General features: G+C 44.6%; 1 protein-coding gene across 2 annotated transcripts; it reads left to right on the top strand.

Annotated features, from left to right (window-relative positions):
• The first annotated feature begins 1,831 nt into the window (after window positions 1-1,831).
• Window positions 1,832-19,483, top strand: usp33 (ubiquitin specific peptidase 33). 2 transcript variants are annotated; one of them, XM_026998368.3, is made up of 24 exons: window positions 1,832-2,047; window positions 5,960-6,056; window positions 6,316-6,369; window positions 6,670-6,732; window positions 8,492-8,644; window positions 8,870-8,975; window positions 9,157-9,226; window positions 9,800-9,913; window positions 10,036-10,114; window positions 10,913-11,321; window positions 12,027-12,167; window positions 12,269-12,381; window positions 12,999-13,171; window positions 13,516-13,586; window positions 13,709-13,742; window positions 13,849-13,894; window positions 15,065-15,245; window positions 15,334-15,460; window positions 15,996-16,165; window positions 16,795-16,876; window positions 17,102-17,210; window positions 17,672-17,774; window positions 17,945-18,013; window positions 18,100-19,483. In XM_026998368.3, the coding sequence occupies exons 2-24, from the start codon at window positions 5,973-5,975 to the stop codon at window positions 18,255-18,257; spliced, it is 2,709 nt and encodes a 902-aa protein (XP_026854169.2). In that variant the 5' UTR covers window positions 1,832-2,047; window positions 5,960-5,972; the 3' UTR covers window positions 18,258-19,483. The 2 variants fall into 2 exon arrangements, with proteins under 2 accessions (XP_026854169.2, XP_081559693.1); XM_081703567.1 differs by lacking the exons at window positions 1,832-2,047; window positions 5,960-6,056; window positions 6,316-6,369; window positions 6,670-6,732; window positions 8,492-8,644 and having other exon boundaries at window positions 8,887-9,001.
• The last annotated feature ends 16 nt before the right edge of the window (window positions 19,484-19,499 follow it).

The following is a 19,499-nucleotide window of genomic DNA, read 5'->3' as shown; positions in this document are numbered from 1 at the left end:
CCATAATGAAGTGAAAACATAGTTTTGTAATTAAAAATCAAACACTGAAATCTTTTTTTTTTTTTTTAAATTGTTCAGACCTTTATATTGTAAAAGTCACTTTGGCAGTAATTACAACTGCAAGTCTTCTTGGAAAAGTGTCTACAAGCTTTGCCCACCTGGAATTTGGCAATTTATACCATTCTTCAGGGCAGATCATCTCAAGCCCTATCAGACCAAATGGCAAGTGTCTGATCTGCCATCTTGAGGTTTCTTCACAGCTGTTTTATGAGATTTAGGTCTGGGCTTTGGCTGACCACTCAAGGATATTCATAGATTTGCCACTCAAATGTTCTTTTGACTAAATGCTTCAGGTCATTGTTGCACTGTTGAACTGTTGCCCCAGTCTGAGTTTGCATATGCTTCTCAGGAGTTTTTCTTTTCTTTATATTTGGCTGCATTTTTTGTCCCAAAATTGCTACCAATCTTGCTGTCCTGCCCAGAGTTCAGTTTTGTCTCAAATTAATACTGGGAGAGAGAATATTTTCCCACATGTTGCTGAAATCCTTTACATGCCATTTATTAATTCCAAGCAGGCTATCATATGACCTTTACACAACAGTGACTTCATTCTTCACTTTCTGCCATAAACATCTGACTCACAGAATACGGCAGAGAAGGTTGACTATCCAATAGGTGCTCCCATCTCTGCACAGGACCTCTGGAGCCCTTTTTGGGGGACTGTTAGGTTCGTTCTTATCTCTCTGACCAAAGCCTTTTTTCCTTGATGCCCAGTTTGGCCAAACAATCAACTCTAGGAGGTTTCAAGGTTGTACCAAGCTTCTTTCAAAATGTTCAAGGCCAGTATGATCATAGGAGCACTCAAAGCCTTAGATACTGATTTATATCCATGCCCTGATCTGTGTCTTGTTTCAGTTTAATCACACAAATCCACAGACAGATCCTTGGATTTCATGGCATGGTTTTTATACTGCCAATACAATGTAAATTGTGGAACCTTATAGACCTAAGTGTGTGCCTTTCCAAACTAGGTCCATCGATTGAAATTGTAACGGCTGGACTTCAACTGTGTTTCAGACACATTTCATGGATAATTAAAGCAAACAGAATGCACAAGACTACAGTTTGGAGAGCCACAGCAAAATATCTGAATACTTTTTGTGAATATGTGATTTTTGAGGCACAAATTCAAATACACAACACAGTAAAGTGTTCAACAAGTAAATCGGTCTGAATACTTTCTGAAAGCACTTTGTGCAGCTGATGAAGGACCTCTGACCAAAATGTCCTGTTTCTCTGGACACCTTTTGTACTTCACTTTCATTTCTTTTACTATAGTACACTGCAGTAACTCTCTGGAATAACCAATATATATTTACCAATATGGAGCTCAAAAGTATATAAGAATTTCATAGTGGCCTCTCTGAAAACTGTATACTGTATTCTAAATGTGTATATAAAAAGGCAAAATGGCATCTCTGTGTGCTTAAAATAATAAATGAAGGAAAAAATCTTTCACGTGTGTAATAAAACTGCCTGTTAATATTGCTTATCATAATAGGGAACTGCTAGCCTATATAATTTAACAGAGAGAGAGAGAGAGAGAGAGAGAGAGAGACTGGATCGGTGAAAGGTGCTTATGCCCTGGCTAAAATATCACACAGACATCATGTAATATTCCCAATGCTGAAGTGGTGCCGCTTGGGCTGGGATTGTGAAGGACTGCGAGTGAATTGAAAAGTTATTTCCTTTTTCCACCCTAGACGGCGCTGTCACTGCCTTACGATTATCCCCATTCATTGGCGTATTACAGGACCGGAAAGAGTCTTTTCACTGTGTCATAACGAAGACGAACCTGGAAGTTGTGCTGTTCAGCGGTGGTAGATGTCGTTACTAGGATAGCTAATTAGCTATCTCAGTATCGAGAAGATCAACGCTTTAGATAAATATGTAACTGAATAGCTCAAGGATACATGTGAGCCATCAACATATTCATTAGCAAGTCCAAAGTGATTTATTTATCTACATCATCGCACATTCATTGGTGGTAAGTCTGTAGCTGCAACAGCTAGTAGCGAGCTAGTTATTGACGGTAGGTTAGCGAGGTTAGCTAACTACCTCAGGTTAGCTAGCTAGCTACTGTTATTGGCTAGCTAGCAGCTGACGTTTATAGTTGTGGGCAAGCCGGCTCACTTCATATATCGAATATAGTTTTACGTGTTAAAATGTCCTAATTTTCTGTGTGCTAGGTTGTACATTGTCGATTTACCTACTAAGCATACATACCGGTCGTTAGACTAAGTTGGACTAAGATATGAGCTATGCCGGCTCGCTTGCTAGCTATGTCAAGTTAGCAATTTGACTGATCGCACAACTGTCAAATGTCTTTATTGCCAGTTGGCCTTCGCTGTCGGCCGTTACTTTCTCTTCTAACGGATTAGAGGATTTCTTCTGTTTTTCGTAGTTGCATTTGGATAATGCGTTTGTTATAGTAGCTGGTGATTGTGACTTCTCTCAATTACAAAAAGTGCAACGAAAGAGTTGACGTTTTCATTTTATGTTAGCGTTAGTAGTTATATAATTCGGATTTTCTTCTCAATGTTTGAGCTATAGGCCGTACGTTGATTTTGATGCACTGTTTGAACCGTTACATTAGCGTCTGAGGTTATTTTTAGGGCTTCGAGCACGTTTTATTTTACAAATGTTGCTTTCTTGGTTAAATATATTTTTGCTTTTCTTTTCCTTATATCATTAGTTACATGAGTCTGGTGGTTAGTTTCCTGACTAAAAACATAAACCTCGTTTGAATACCCCAGATATTCAGCACATTTATCTCAGTACCTTTAGCAGTCCACGATTTAGTCATTCTAGAATTAAATGTACCTGTCATAGGTATTGTTTCTACATGCAGCATATGATAAAGATTTATGACAAATTTGGCATTAGGAATTCTCTTAGCTGGCTTGCAGATGGAGTGACACCACTGCTGTTCTTCATAACCCTAATGAAATCTGGCTGACCTTGTTTTCAGGTTTCAATACAAAGTGCCAATCAACTGGCCAATGACAGGGATCCACCACACTGTAATTTCATGAAGAACATTATTGGCTAATAAATCGATCGCTTCCTGACCCTGCACTCCAGTGAAGTGTGTTTGGCTCCATTTAGTGATTGAATAAAATTCATGTTCTGGAACCATCCTTTAGTATGGCACGAGTACAAGATTTGAGCCTAAATTTTATTGGATTTTTGCATGCCCACTGTTCAGTAGTGATGCGAGATACTCTGTGTGCTTAAGCCTTTATCTGGCAATCCAAGCAAAGTCATATTCATACAAGTCTCATTTCCGATTTGGCCAATCGTAACCTAAGACATCTATTTTAGACTTTAGATTTAGATTTTCATTAGTCAAAAAGCACCATAAATCCACTAATTTACTTACCAGAAATTTGGGAAAGATTTAAATGAGAATGTTCAACACAAACTGCTCTGAGTAAAATCCAGGCCAACCTTAAAACATTTTATTTGATCACTGACGTGTAAAGATGCAAAAGTAGCTTCTCCACCCTCTCTTACCGTAATTTTGTTAACAGCAGCGCACAGTCGAAGTGGCTCACTGTTTGCATTTTTTTCTGTGCTCAAACCTTCCATGAACTTTGTGTTTTGTCACTTAGTGGTAAGGTCTGCCCTTATCATTTTTACTGCTCTTGTCAACTTAGGTGTGAGTATATCTGTGTGTGTGTGTAAGTGTATGTACACACACACACACACGTGTGTCTGTCTCTGTGCATGCGTGTGTGTGTGTGTACACACTCCACTCCTCCAAGAGTCAATGTCTGAACTGATAAAACAGTGCTGTTGGTGCGTGCTTCCAATGACTGAAGGAATTGTGGAGCTGGAGAAGCTGTTGTCTTTTGCAAGAACATGAACCAAAACCAGGACACCTCTCCAACATGTTACATTATGGATTTCAAATGTTATCCCCATCTCTGAGGAGCGAACATGCTCAGGTGTTCTGCCATCAAAGCCCCTAAAGCCTAGTCCTTACTTTAATGTGAATATGATATGGCAGATTTGTGTAACTAAACAGGAAGTTGTGTGACTTGTGGTCATACTGTTTGCAATGGGTTCACATCAGGTCATGTCTGAGTTCAAGTGGACATCAGACGTAGGAAGTAGGAAACCATGGCTATTGGATGTACCATGGCCATTTATATACAGGTTTCTGATGGCCTGACTGTCAGGTCTTTTCCTGTATGCAGTTCTACATGTATATTCTTTTATTGTCTATCTGCCTTTGATACTTTGCAGTGTGGCATTCTTTGCCTCTGCCATGTGTTTTCTGATATGACACTTCACCAGGTTTCATCTCCTACCTACATTGTGATTCTTCTCTACCCCTCAGTAGATGCCCAGGGGGCATCTTTTGCTGTTGCCCTGCATGAGACCCTTCCTTTCTCTCAGACGCGTGTGCTTATGATGTGTTGCCTGGCTGGAGGTGACAGCTTTGCGCTGTGATCCTGGCCCTTATGCAGAAAACCTTTACACAGAGAGCAGGTTAAGGCTGCAAATTATGAGCAAACATCATATTGGGTTTGTGTTGTTGCGCGATGCGATTGTAATATGAATTTTACCAAAATTGTTGGAACATGTGACTACAATGATGCATTGAATATACACATCCACAGAGCCCTCTACTCGTTTGAGTAACAAAAATCTTTTTTTTTTCTTTTGGTATATTCCAGCCTTCTGTGACAGTGAAGGCCAAACTTGTACTAACAAACAATATATTATACATCTCTTCTAAAGCACAAATAACTGTATTCAAATGAGTCATGCAGAACCAAGAGAGCAAGTTTTTTTTTTTTTTGTTGGTTTGTTTGCTTGTTTTTTTTTAATGTGGTTTGCTTTTTGAACCCTTGGTTGTGCTTGTCACCCTAGTGACAGTCCACTTGCAGGGGATTACAGATTATGACATTTTCTGGAATGTTCCAGAAAAACGGGTTTTAGCCTCAGTCTCAAACAGTTAGTTTTTCTGTTTTACTATTTAAAACTAAACAAAGGCTGACCTTGGGTCAAAAAAGACGAAGAAAAAGACAAAGGTTTTTAGGTGTTTGGCACCAAAAAAGAAGGCTAATTTTAAAGGGGGTGGGGTGGCAGTCAGTAAATATACCTCGGTGTGTGTTCATTTCCACAGTATTTTGTGATGTCATCAGATTGTGTTTTTTTATGTGCTGTACATACTTCAACACATTGTGTACCTTTGATGGTAGAAGTGCTGCTTTAGACAAGCCTTGCTAGAGGTCTGTTTTCACCCAACTAGAGGATTGTCAGCATTTTATTAGATAGCTTCATATGCTGTTTGTCTTGCAATAAAAGCATTTCATCCTCAATGGTTTGGCAGCACTTTAGATACCAGCATGATATGGGCAAAAATATAGGCCTGTTTGGCAATTATCCTGCTACATAATACGGCTGTGATATGAATCGCAATACCTTAAAAGTCACTGGTGAACCCACTCATGTAATTTGTCAAAACATTAAGAGATCACACCTCTGGAGAGCCTGACAGTGGTCAGGATGACCAATCGGAGAATATAAAAAAGACTTGTGTATTTTGATTATCAGTGTTCTGATAATGATTGTCAAATGATATACCGTGCAGCCTTGTTTCCTATGTGCCACAGATTAATAAAGGCATGAAGCTGATAAAACAGTCCCAGATCAACAGTGCTACAGAGAAGATACGCAGCTATATAAAGCTTTTGGCAGGGCATGCACCAACGACAGCTTTTTTTACTGACAAGGGACAAATGCAAGATAGGCCAAGAATTAGCCTACTTCTACTTGCTCAGATACTTTGTTTTGTACCTGCTGTAAAACTCTTTCTTTCTCTGTTCCCCCCCCCCACCCCCCTCTCCCCTTCTATTTTGCACTGACCCCCTCCCACCATCACCAGTTGAGAGGAAGTGATGCCCGCTGCCTCAAGCTGTGACTGCCCACACCTGGAGTGTGTCGGAGAGATCACCAAGGAGGAACTTATTCAGAAGTCTCACGTGAGTTTTCTCTGAGTCCCCACACCCCTCCCTTCCTCCCTCTTCATCACACAAGATTTGGAGTGCGGGACATGTTGAGCCCTACCTGGGTGTTAATGTAGCGGAGTGTGTGCTTTTAATGTTGAAGTATGTTAGTGTTGATGTGTGTTAATGTAGTGGAAAGTGTGCTTTCAGTGCCAGTGTGGGTAATGTAATGGAACATGTGCTGTCAGTGCCAGTATGTGTTAACGTATTAATTTTGTGTAAATGTTCGTTTCAGGGTCAGTGTCAGGACTGTAGAGTCGGAGGGCCAAACCTCTGGGCCTGCCTGGAAGTAAGTGAACTTCACTCCCAGTGGCACTTCCAGAACCAGTACTGGTTATATTTTCTCTGTTCAGATGTAAGAGAAGTGTACTAATGAAGTTGTTGTGGGCTTGAAACATTGCTCATCGTTTCTTTGATGTGATTTAATGGCTAAAATGTTTCAAGATAAAAGGATTATTTTGTGTCTTTCAACCAGCTGTACTATTAAATGTTCATATGCCTGTGATGTATATTTGTTAAAGAAGAAAACAGCTATTTGTTTATTTTCCACTGAATATTCATTGTGCTTCTGTGTGTGTTTGTCTTTTAGAATGGCTGTGCTTACATTGGCTGTGGAGAGTCTCATGGTGACCATAGCACTGTCCACTCTGAGGTACATGAGCCTGTGTGGGTGTGGGGGTTGTGAAAGCATTGAAAAGTCTTTTCTTAAAACATACCTCTCACTTTGCTGCCATATATTCTTTTAACTCCAAAAGGCTGTTGTCACTTTTCACTAGTGTTGACATGTCATAAAATCTAAGAAGTGGTAGAGTGGTGTTTTTGTGAAACGGTGGACCGTGGCAGAAATGCCTTGCTCCTAGTGTTCTGGGTCCAAGCTTCTTTGCACGACAGCTCCTCCTGTTGGCCTTGTGTGGTCCTGCAGGGCGTGGCCCTGTGCGAGGCCACAGTGCTGAGGCTTGGCTGTAGCAAGGGCGGAGAATGTCGCATCGGCGCCGAGTGGTCTTGTCTCTCCGTGGAAATGCAGCCACGAGGTGTCGTCTTAAGTGCAAGGGACGGGAGTTTAATTAGAGTTGCTATTCCTCTGAGAGCAGCTGGGCTCTGTGTGTGTGTGTGTGTGTGTGTGTGTGTGTGTGTGTGTGTGTGTGTGTGTGTGTGTGTGTGTGTGTGTGTGTTCGTGTTCGTGTTCTTTTACTCTTCGTCTTCTGCTCCGGCTCGTGTCTTAATCTTGCACATGTGTGTCATGGCCCCCTGTGCCCCTTCGTGTCCTGGCACCTGACCAGCAACACCAGGTGAAAGAACCACTGCGTCAGACTCCGCTCGCACCTCCACCTCTAACGGTCCCCAGCTGTTCAACTCGGCCTGCTTCGAGTCCCAAGGGCTAAGTCCTGTTTAGTCCAACCGGCCTGAGGTCTAAAAGCACTCGCAGATGGCGGCAGTCACTGTGGCCCTGAAAATTTCATGCCCCTGTCAAGAGCAGCCTGCTCTGGCTGAAGCATGCCAGATTTTGGCGGGGTGCTTTTATTTTCGCTGCAGCGGCCATAAATTATGGAGCAGGCTGCGTATGGCGGCAAAACTGTAAAGTGTACGTATGCTGATGGCGGGTCGCACCCAAGCGAAAGCTAATCCATAGCCATGAATAATGCAGGGGCCCCTGAGCTGCAGCTGCTGGCTGTGAGCGAGTGCGCACGTATGGGTGTCTGTGGGTGTGTGTGTGTGTCTGCTTGCTTCCCTGCCTGCCTGCCTGCCTGTTTGGTTGCAGGCCAGACCTTGCCCTGCCAATCCTTGGTTTTAAACACCACCCACCACTCTGTAACACAAGCACACAAGCGTACATGCACACACTCATGCACACCATATGCTCCATGATGGCCTTGGTGCTGAATTTTGATGGCAGGTTATTGCAAGTTGATTTTTGCTGAAGTGTACATGTTTCTCTTTGGGCAACCCATTGCTCCTGAGCCTTGGATCGTTTTCCCAAACCTTTTCTTACTCTGTCATACTTTTTCCAATTTTCCCCCATTCTTCCTCATTTTTGGTCTTTCCAGCATCACCTTTACATGCTTCAGATTTCTTATGCAGGATGAGAAATGGTTACAGGGCTGGCCTGACACAGCAATAGTGTTTCCTGTTTATTTCAAACAGTAAATAAAAAGATGCAATGATGACACTGGTGCTCTCTGTTTATATAAACAGCAGATTTCAAAGTACTTGAAATCCATAGTATACTGGAGTCATTGGAAACTGGTTAAATGGACTAAACTGCTAAATGGACTTCTGGTGAACCACTATGCAGCAATGCCTTTGCGATTTGCTATAGAGGCTGGTTTAACAGGGAGACCAATGAGCCTTGGTCACCCCATGTTCATCCATGCCCCTCCTTATATCCCCCACCCCACCCCACACACACACAGGAGATGCGTCACAACCTGACGGTGAACCTGACCACGCTGCGTGTGTGGTGCTACGCCTGCGCCAAAGAGGTCTTCCTGGAGCGGAAGCTGGGCCCGCCCAACCTGCTGCCCAGCACTGCCCAGCCCATTTCCCTGCCACAGAGCACCAGCCAGGTAACACAGGGGGTCACTTGTCCTGACTGAACAAATCTTTATCTCTTTATCTTTATTTCTATCTAGAACTGTTTTTTTCAATTCGATGGTACATCCACATACAGTGTATAAGACATACATTTCTCAAAATTGTAAACTAAGGGCTAATTGTCATGACACTGTTAGTGTCATTGAGATGTGGGGCTGGGAGGGCCTAATACTAAACCTGGATCGTTGTGTTCCTAGGAGCCCGGGGCCCCGGTCAGCCCGGCCGCCTTAAGAGTGCCCCCCACCGGGGTAGCTGATGATCTGGACATGGAGACAGAGGAAGAGGACGATGTGAGAGCCAGAGGTGCTGGGCACACTGGACATGCTACTGTACTTTCCGCTCACACTCCCGTTCAAAATACCTTCGCTATACAAAGACCACGTGCTGTCAGATTTTTGTCCAGCGGTAGATCTGGTGTGCTTAAGATTTTGACCTTGTGCTGTGTAGGAAAATCACAAGTGTGCTAATCCCCTCCCTCCCACAGGTTTGACTGGCCTGAAGAACATCGGCAACACCTGCTACATGAACGCTGCCCTACAGGCACTCTCCAACTGGTGAGAACACACACCCCTCGCTCTGCCCCACCCACGGCCTCTCTACTCTTGTCCCACCCTCAGCCCCACCAACCACTCCCCTACCCTCCATCCTCAGCCCCCATACCTTCCACCCCAACCTCTGCTCAACCCACCCTCGGAAGACCGACCTGGATCCTGCAACATGCTTTTGGGGCAGGATTATGGATAGGATTCAAACTGAACCAAGCCTTGTTACTTGGAGCACAATGTGGATGAATGTAGAGAATTGTACATTTTCAGTGTAAATCTTAAAATTAAAAAAAAATTGTTCATTACATTAGAGAGTTAATTTAGGGTGTGTGTGTGTGTGGTGTGTGTGTGTGGTGTGTGTGTGTGGTGTGTGTGTGTGGTGTGTGTGTGTGTGTGTGTGTGGTTTCTATGTTGTGGTGTTGATAGGCCAGCATTGCTCCCTCATTTCTTCATGCCTTATTTGTGAGGGTAGGCTCTGTTACAGGGTTGCCAGGTCTTCAGTGCTTCAGACTTCCCTCACTTCACTGTCTTCCTTCTCCGACTCCTCACCCATTGTTCCTCCATCCGTCCTCTGTCTTCCAGCCCTCCTCTTTCTCAGTTCTTCCTGGACTGTGGAGGTCTCGTCCGGACGGACAAGAAGCCAGCGCTGTGTAAGAGCTACCAGAAGCTCATCGCTGACCTGTGGCACAAGAACAGGTGCTCCTTTTTCTTTTCTGTCTGTCCCATTTTCCTCTATGATTTGGCTTCTTAACTCTCTGTTTATCACATATCGTGTATCACTAAGGGTTTGCTTGTGGGCTGGTGTCTGTCTTGCACAGGCCTGCCTTTGTTGTTCCCACGAACCTGTTCCAGGGAATCAAGACAGTTAATCCAATGTTCCGGGGATACTCCCAGCAGGTAGGCCTTATCCAGAGCCTCACTTCCTGCTGCTTCTTTTCCTACTGCCTTTAAAGGGTCTGACACCTAAAACCAGTACAGGCCCAGAGTGTGCACAAAATAGATCTTGTACTTCTAGGTATCAGCATTGATTCCTGTATTCTACAGTATTCTAGTTCATTGGTATGTTGGACTCTAACCTACTGCACTGTACTAGGATATTCTATGAATAAATGACAAAGCACTTTGGTAAGTCGCTCTGGATAAGAGCGTCTGCCAAATGCCGTAAATGTAACTGTAGATCTTGCTGTTTTGTGTGTTCAGTTACTCTCTTTATCTCGTTATCTCAATGTTGTGATCATTTCGGCATGCATGTACACATGTAGGCATATACGCACATGCACACACATAACAGCTGCAGAGGAAAGCACGCGCACACATACTTTCCTCCCATTACATCCCCTTCAGTTTAGTAGCAGAAACCATCCCCTCCTTCTCCACCATGAAGCAGTTTGCCTTTCCCCTCCCTAATTTCATTGAAGTCTCCTCGGTAACAGGCTGGATGCCCTCAAATTGCCTGTATTCTTAGCTTCACATTCAGTGAAATTGTAAGTTAGTCAGTTATTTTTTCACTGGGCCGGATGGCTCTGCAGTCTGGCTTTGCCTGAACATCTTGAGTTACATTAGCACTTATGGTGACTTGTCCAGCTGCTGGAGCCAGTTGAGTATCTCAGCCTACCACTGGGTTTGTTTGCGTGCAATCTTTAAGCGCTACACGGGCCTGCTTCTAAGGCCAGGCTGTGTGACCTCTCCCTCCAGGATTCACAGGAGTTCCTTCGCTGCCTGATGGACCAGCTCCACGAGGAGCTGAAAGAGACATTGGTGGAGCTGGAGGATGGGGGTGGGCCGGGGGCGGGGACAGGCGTGGGGTCCAATAGCAGCCCCGACGAGGACGACCGCAGTCACTCAGATGGCGACTACCAGTCGTGCGAGTCCTGCGGAAGCGGCGAGGGCACACAATGCCTGGGCGAGTCTGACGAGGCAGACACCCTCATCGGCAGCGAGGAGCTGGCGAAGAGCAGCCGCGAGTGGCAAAGCGAGAAGAACCTCATCAACGAGCTGCACCGCACCGGCACCCACGGACACCTGGACAAGGACGTGGACACCGCCAGCGAGGACAGGGCCATCATCAGCTGCCAGGGGGCCATCAAGCAGGGCAGGGCTGCAGGTAAAAGCCCAAGATAAAACGCTACCCAGCGTGAAGCTCTCTGACATGGCAGTTATTGCTGTAACAAAAGGCAGGTTGTAACCTCATAATAATTTCAGGCTAAAATCTAAGGCTGTGAAAATGCAAACTTTCAAATAGGTGAGTTTGTAAGTTGAGCAGGCGATATTTTTATTATAATTAAAGACTGATGAAGTGTTATTGTTGCATGTGGTCTTGTTCAACCTGATTGTACGTTTCACAGTGTTTTTTGCTTTTTTTTTTCTATGAGCTACAGACTAATAATTGACACATCGGTCATATCACTGATCTCAGTTAATAATGTCAGAATTATTAATACTTTCATACTTTATCAGAATGATTATTATTGGTCATTTTTGATGAACTGCCCAGTGATGGAAAGTTAATTAACAATAGTGGATTTAATATGATGAGAAGTGAAAGCTCTTAATCATGCATGCAGTGCAGTCTTTTACTACTTTCTTTTTAGCCCTGGTCATGGCAGATGCACAGGTTCTCCCTTAACAATATGACAACCCTAAAGAGAAAAGTGCCCTTTTTCAAGTCCACGTGCGCAGTCTAAAGCAAGCTTTGTTTTAGTGTTCAGATGAGCACTAATGCTGCAATAGGGCTTTAACGGCGATGCTCGGTGATGTGTGACCCGTTTACGTCACCGGTGGTGATGGTTGTTTTCCCCTTTTCTTCCAGACTCTAACCCGGAAATCCAGGTCAGCAACAACGCCAGGCCGCAGAGCCCCAGTGGCAACGAGGGGCTCGTCCCCAAACTCTCCAGCAGCCAGCCCAAATCCAGCCCCATGTGGTCTCCCCTCAGCTCCACCCACAAGAAAGGTAATTGCTGTCATGCTGCTGCTCACTAGATGGCCCCTTCCTGATTGATTCTTCTGCTCCTTACACACTCACGCACTCTCTCTCTCACCTTCCTCAAACAGTAGCCTCATTCACGCCCCTGAAGAGCAAACACCAGAGGAAGTACCGGAGCGTCATCTCTGATGTGTTTGATGGCACCATCATCAGCTCCGTGCAGTGCCTGACCTGCGACAGGGTGAACAGCTCCACCTGCCACTTACCACATATGGTCAACGTGCCAACAGCGACTAGAGAGAGTGTCATAAACCACTTAAAAAAAATTAAAGCTGAATTCAGCTTAATCTTTTCTCCCTGAAAACATGTATTGAAATGAATTTTTCATGTTGTCACTTGTTTCCCAGTGCGGGGTGAAGTGTTCTTAGTCTTAGCTCATTATCTAGCACCAAGCAGGCCTGTCATTGAGCCGTGGTTCAGGTGCTACCATCTCTGTGGTTGTGTTGGTGTGTTATTTGTGTTAGTGGCTCTCTTTTCGTCTTCTTTCTTAACCAAAAAAACCCCCAACTTGTCAGCTGGTACATTGGTACATTAACTATGTTGGCTAACTATATTGACTCTAAACCACTGGGCAGATCAATTTCTATCATAAAGCTATTTATTGACATCAAGGAGTCCTTATTACTTGAATTTCCTGATAGTTCTATATAGGATTTGCAATAAGACCTAATCAGTCTCAAGTACAGTCGCTCATGTTTGAACCGAAGCCCAAAACTGATGCACTATATTGATTGGTGGCAAATAGTTTCTTTCTAAATGGAAAATGTTCTGCAGACTGACTCTTTCTGCCCCGGCCAGGTGTCCGTTACCCTGGAGACCTTCCAGGACATATCTCTGCCCATCCCTGGCAAGGAGGACCTGGCCAAGCTGCACTCGTCCTCGCACCAGACAGCGCTGGTCAAGGCGGGCTCCTGTGGCGAGGCTTACGCAGCGCAGGGCTGGATCGCCTTCGTCTTGGAGTACATCAAGAGGTGCTTGCATGACGTCCTTCCCACCAGGCAGTGGGCCACCACAGTGCATGAGCCGGCTGGCTCCTGACCTCATTTGCGTGCTGCCCAAATCTGTTGGGTGAAGGGGCCTCACACCTGCTCTCAGTGACCTGGTCTTAAGAAACATGGGCTAGCTAATATATACTAGTGTACAGTAGCTAATGTTTGTGACAAACAATGTTTCTACCTCTATTACATGAAATAAACCATAGAAAATACAGAAGGAGAAATTTTGCGGGAGCTAAGAGTTGGATCATTTTGAGGCTTTTTGAAGATACTGGTTGATGCGGACATCAGGACCCAGTTGCTCTGTCTCTTTCCCTTAGCTGGTTCTGGGGCCCTGTGGTCACACTTCAAGACTGTCTGGCTGCCTTCTTTGCTCGAGACGAACTGAAAGGTTAGCACAGAGCTTCTCTATGGTCCTCAATGAGCAGTCAAATTTATGCAGCTACCAGGAAATACCGTATGTCTGTGTGAGTCACTCTTTGAAATAAGCTTTGTTTTTTTTTGTCTCAATAGGGGATAACATGTATAGCTGTGAAAAGTGCAGGAAGTGAGTATCCCATAGCAACTGCACCTGAGCTTGGTGTGTCTGTATGCAGTGAGGGGAGTCTGGTGTGGCTTCTAACCGCTGCCGTTACACTCTGTTCTCTCTCCAGATTGCGGAATGGAGTCAAGTTCTGCAAAGTTCAGAGTCTTCCAGAGGTAAGTGCCGGAAAAACCTACATCCAGAAATATCCTCGGTGCCTTATTTTTTTTTTTGGGGGGGGGCAATTATAATCTCAGAGGGTCTTCTGTTGTCTTTAATGTTAGGAGGTCGTAAAGGCTTACATTTAATGCTATGAGTAGGACAATAGCAGCAGCTTCTGTACTCCTGAAGCATTCAGCGAGCCACCATTGTGGGAATAGACTGTGGGTGATGCGTTTAGCGAACGAAGACCCTGATCTTGGTTTCCATCGAGGGGAGGACAGGTGGTACATGCAGTTCTTGCAAGAGTTTAGGAATGAAGAGCTCTGATGAACAGCTCTTCCAAGAGTGCAGGAATGAAGAGCTCTGATGAACAGCTCTTCCAAGAGTGCAGGAATGAAGAGCTCTGATGAAGAGCTCTAAAGAAGCAACCTGCAGTGAAGCCTGCTGAGCATTTAGACTTTGAAATGACGGCGCTTCCGTTCCCAGCTGGAGGCCCATCTGATTCTGTACCTTCGCAAAACTTTTCCTGCGGCTCAGCCTCTTGTTTCTGCCGTCACTTGGAGAACTTTTTGGAGAAAAACTTTGTTGGACTTTCAGAAATGCTAGTTGTAGCCTTCCCTCGGGAAATGCTGCAGCTGTCCTGATTTTGCTACTGCCGGCAATGCAACAGCAGAGGCCTTTGAGCATGAGCACCACCGGAGCCCTTGAAACAGTGTATTACTTCAGTCCTACAGTGTGACCATGAGCTCCGAGCCCGTTCCAAGGCACTGCGGTTTGCCGCTCCTGCCTGGTCCTGTTAATATCTTGATTTTGAAAATGAACAGCCTTACTCTGTGTGAAATTCCTCTGAAATCCAACCCGTACTAAATGATACAAATCGCTTTCTCTCCTCGATTCATTATTCCTTTAAAACATCCAACGCTGATCTGGCGTGCTCATTCACTGTGAGTGTATTTTTGGTAAAGGGACTCAACCATGCAAAAAATTTGAAGAGGTTCAACGTGCGGTGTGGAAAGCCAGGACTGGGTGATGAAATGATATTCATGTTAACTGTCAGATATGTATATTTTGGAATTCTGTCTGGGGTCTGGTTTTAGCACCTCTTTGACTTCTGTTCACGGTTGGTGCAGTCAGAGCACTGCACTGTGGTGTGAAAATCCGTTGACCGACTGTTTTGCTTGCAGATCTTGTGCATCCACCTGAAGCGTTTCCGGCATGAGTTGATGTTCTCCACCAAGATCGGCACGCATGTCTCCTTCCCACTGGATGGCCTGGACCTGCAGCCCTTCCTGGCCAAGGAGAGCTCTGCCCAGACCACCACCTACGATCTGCTCTCTGTCATCTGCCACCACGGCACCGCCAGCAGTAAGTGGTGCTCGATTAGTGTTGGAAAACAAGCAAGAAAATAAACATAACACAATATCACCATCGATGTCATTTCTGTCGTGCCCAGGTGGACACTACGTAGCCTACTGCCGGAATGACCTGAACAAGCTGTGGTACGAGTTTGATGACCAGAGTGTGACGGAGGTGTCAGAGTCATGTGTTCAGAATGCAGAGGCCTATGTTCTCTTCTACAAGCAAGTCCTGCATTTTGATTCACAATTTTCCATATAAAAGTGCATATTAATGCAAACCTCATAAAATCTGTGTGCTGCATAATGATATGTAGGGTTTGGCAGCTTTTTCTTTGGGAATCTGTGTATTTGTTCTGAAAAGTAACACTGAATTCTTTACAGTCAGACTTTTTCAATCACTCAAATCACATTGAAAGCATTCTTTCATTTGTGTGAATCACAGTAACATGCACATTAACAAATTGCAACTTGACAAATATTTCTGGGGTGCAGTGCCACCACACACTGCTGATCGCAGATGATAATTGCAGGCACTGTATTTGTTGCTGTGAAGTGAATAGCCTTGGATACGAATCCACCCCACCACCGGGCTCCAGTGGAAGCCTTGCCCTGCAGAGCAGAGCCCCTTAACTGGGATACCAAGCTCAAGTGAAGGCTCCCACTATATTTCAAGGCCTGAATGTGTGCATTGCCAGGTGATGAAGTCTCTGAAGTTCTGTGTGCGTGGCATGCCTGTGCGTACGTGTGTGCTGTGCAGGAAGAGCAGTGAGGAAGCACAGAAGGCCAGGCGCAGGGTGACAGCACTGCTTGGTGTGACGGAGCCCAGTCTGCTGCAGTTCTATGTCTCACGCCAGTGGCTGAACAAGTTCAGAACCTTTGCTGAACCAGGGCCTATCTCCAACCATGACTTCCTGTGCCTCCATGGAGGTGAGCCCCCCTGCCTCAGCTCCCCTGTTTCCTGCCATCTCCAGCATGGTAGCAAGGCCAGGGCTCGCTCACTTCCTCTCCTCTGATTGTGCTCATTTTCTCTGCCCCTTCCCCTTTCTTTCAGTTGAGATGTGATTGCTTAGGTGGGGGGTTAAACTAGAAGTCTGTTATGAGCTTTCAAAGGCTTCCAGTCGCTTTTGACGCTGTCTGCTCTGATTCTCGCAAGAGCGGCAGCTTACCTGCTGGGAACTGCCCGGCACCTGAGTCTGATACGACAAGTCATGTTTTAAGTTCAAAGAACTTGAAGCTTAGAAGACCAAGTGTGCTTTGTGGAGTTCTTGATTTAGAGCTACAGCAGTAGCTTGAAGAACAGGAGCAGCTTTAAGCCTGCCAAAGATAACAGCATGCAGACTGGCCTACACAAAGCATAGCCCACACAAAGATCTGTAAATGAAAGAGAGAACAAAAATGCATCTTTGTTAGTTTGGTTCTGCATGCACACAGAATCATTTTGGGTCGATCCTCCAGTGCGTGACTACTGGAGTGGGCCTGCTTAAAGGAGTCCTCCATTCTGGGGCTACTGGCACATTGCCCTGACCGATGCTGGTTTATTTTCTTTGCCCTGGCAGGTGTGCCTCCACACAAGGCCGCGTACATCGATGACCTTGTCCTGATGCTCCCCCAGAATGTCTGGGACCATCTGTACAGCAGGTAAGCAGTGGGCGTGTTTGACATCTTACCCTCCCCCATACCGCTGACCCACCTCCCCACTCCAACCTCTGCCCCATCCCCCCCCCTCAACCCCTGCCCTAACCTACCCACCCTAACACTTGGTCCAGCCTACTCACCCCACCTAAACCACTGTCTCCAGCCCCCCTTCACCCCAATCCCTGCCCCAACCCACAAGCGAAATCTAACTGTTGCCACCCTGCACAGGTATGGGGGAGGCCCCGCTGTCAACCACCTGTACGTCTGCCACACCTGCCAGATGGAGATTGAGAAGCTGGAGAAGAGGCGAAAGAATGAGCTGGACATGTTTGTCAGGGTAATGTTTCCCCTTGCAGAAAAAATGAGAAGCATAGAAATAAATTTGCACTGTCAAAGAGGTACCATGTCTTCATCTAACGTTACCCCATATCCATTCTGTTCTCTGAGAATGTGAGAGAGACTTCCTCTACCCTGTTCTCATGAGCAGAGATCAGAAGCCTGAGCCTCTAAACTGGGAGTCATTATTAATTCATGAGCACAGATGCACTTTCAGCCCAGCCTAAGAGAAGCAGACAGGAAATGGTTTCTTTCGTCCTTTCTTTCTTTTTTCAGCCCTTATGTTCAACAGGGAGTGGTTTCTTTAAAACGGCCAATAAATCTGAGCAGAGATGTGTGTTACTCTCCTAAATGCCCTCTTGCTGTCTTTCTTTTTTTCTTTTGTCCTTCTTTCTTTCCCTTCTTATTCAGACTCGTAGATTATTTCTTCATTTTAACGGGTGGTTTGTTTATTTTATTTAGCTGAATAAAGCATTTCAGGAGGAGGATGCACCCGTGGTCATCTACTGTATCAGCATGCAGTGGTTCAGGGAATGGGAAGCCTTTGTCAAAGGCAAAGACAATGGTCAGTAGAGTCAGTGGAGCTGGTACCAAAATATGCCAGTACTTAATGTGCATCGTATATAAAAATAATATTTTTGGATTGTTGCTGTAAACTGTAAGGAATTTTTATGACAATCTCTCAATCTTTTTTTTTTTTTTTTTTTTTTTTCCCCTTTACACCATTTTATCCAGATCCTCCAGGGCCAATTGATAACTCAAAAATTGCTGTGAACAAGAATGGGCATATCATACTCAAGCAAGGTAACCCTCCCGGGGAGCATGATTCTAAATCGGCTGACCTGCTTCTGCCTCACGGAGAGGGTTCTCACCTCTGTTCTTCTTGACAGGCGCCGACTCGGGACAAATCTCAGAGGAGACCTGGAACTTCCTGCACTCCATCCATGGGGGTGGGCCCATGGTGACAGTGCGGCCTAATGTTAGCCATCAGGAGGCAGATGTGTCCCAGGCCGAAGAGAAGATTGAGATGGAGACACGCACCGTGTAGCGATTCTGGCTTGCGGACTGAAAAACATCTATTTTTGTTTTTTTGCACTTGCCTTTTTTTCGTTAAGCATTTGAGCAAAGGGCCTGGCCATGCCTCACACCACACACACACCCCTTTAAATCTTAATTTCCTATGTGACCATTCCTTGCAGCAGACAATGTGGAATAAATGTTTGTATATACAGTACTGTCTATCCACATCCTTCTGACATGGCCAGTTAGATATAAAGGGTAAATATGTACAATACCCCTTGCTGGATACTTTATATTAAAACATAATTAATCATATTGAATACTGTTTAGCTGCATAATGGGGGTCTAAACACCATTCTCTTCTGATGGTTAGATGACCAGTTCTGGTTACTTCCTGCTCCAACCCATGCCACTATCAGCAAACCAGTGAAATATGATGAGTAAAGCAAGAAAATGTTGCTTATTGCTCCTTTAAGGCAAACTCCCCAAACCACCTAGACATTTGGGTATTGCACACATTTGGTGACAAATGTACCCTTTGTCAGCAAATAGACAATAACTGTCTATTAATTCCTCTCTATATAACTGAACATATCGAAGAATTACCATGCATAATGCTGTATATATCGTCGGTTAAAAGGAAAATATTTGTAGAAGTAGATGACAATTCCCCATTCTTCCTGAGATTACGAAGGGATCTGAAGTGCTTTGTAGTCTCAGGAAAGAAGAATTTCCATTTTGCACTGTTCAGTAGGCTCAAGCACTGCATGTTTCAGTACTGATATCTGATTTATACCTGAATGTACTAGCACTTAAAGAACAGAAGTCTGCGTTGTATGTTATTTATTGCAAAGGGGTATGTTTGTAGACTTTTTTTATTTCAGCAATCCAAACCTGGTCAGAGTGCATGCGTGTAGGAAAGATGTGCGCACGGAACGAGTCCTAGTCATTTCTGTGAAGCTCCACTTGCTCGCATGTAGAGACAGAGTTGCTCTGTTGAACACGATACACATTTGAACACACAGCTGTCTTGTCTAACATGTATGTCAAAATTACATAGGGATCTGTCATCTATTTAAAGTTGGTTATTTTATGTATATAGTATGACATTTTATTTCTAAATTGCTTATTGATGGGAAGGATAAATGCTGTACCTGTACTTTGAAAAAAACAAATGTATTTGAGGAATGATTCCAAAACATGTCAATTTTTGTTTTGGTTGGCTGATATTAAAAACAATTATTCAGTGAAAAACTGGATTTATCATTTT

This window comes from Electrophorus electricus, chromosome 20 (assembly GCF_041902795.1).
Source record: "Electrophorus electricus isolate QZ-2024a chromosome 20, ASM4190279v1, whole genome shotgun sequence".
NCBI lineage: Eukaryota > Metazoa > Chordata > Actinopteri > Gymnotiformes > Gymnotidae > Electrophorus > Electrophorus electricus.
This window is presented reverse-complemented; position numbering and strand designations above follow the sequence as displayed.

Coding starts and splice junctions, on each gene's coding strand:
- usp33 (XM_026998368.3), top strand. CDS start 5,973: ATGCCCGCTGCCTCAAGCTGTGACTGCCCACACCTGGAGTGTGTCGGA. Junction 9,227..9,799: donor CTACAGGCACTCTCCAACTG/GTGAGAACACAC, acceptor TCTGTCTTCCAG/CCCTCCTCTTTCTCAGTTCT. Junction 16,877..17,101: donor TGGGACCATCTGTACAGCAG/GTAAGCAGTGGG, acceptor CACCCTGCACAG/GTATGGGGGAGGCCCCGCTG.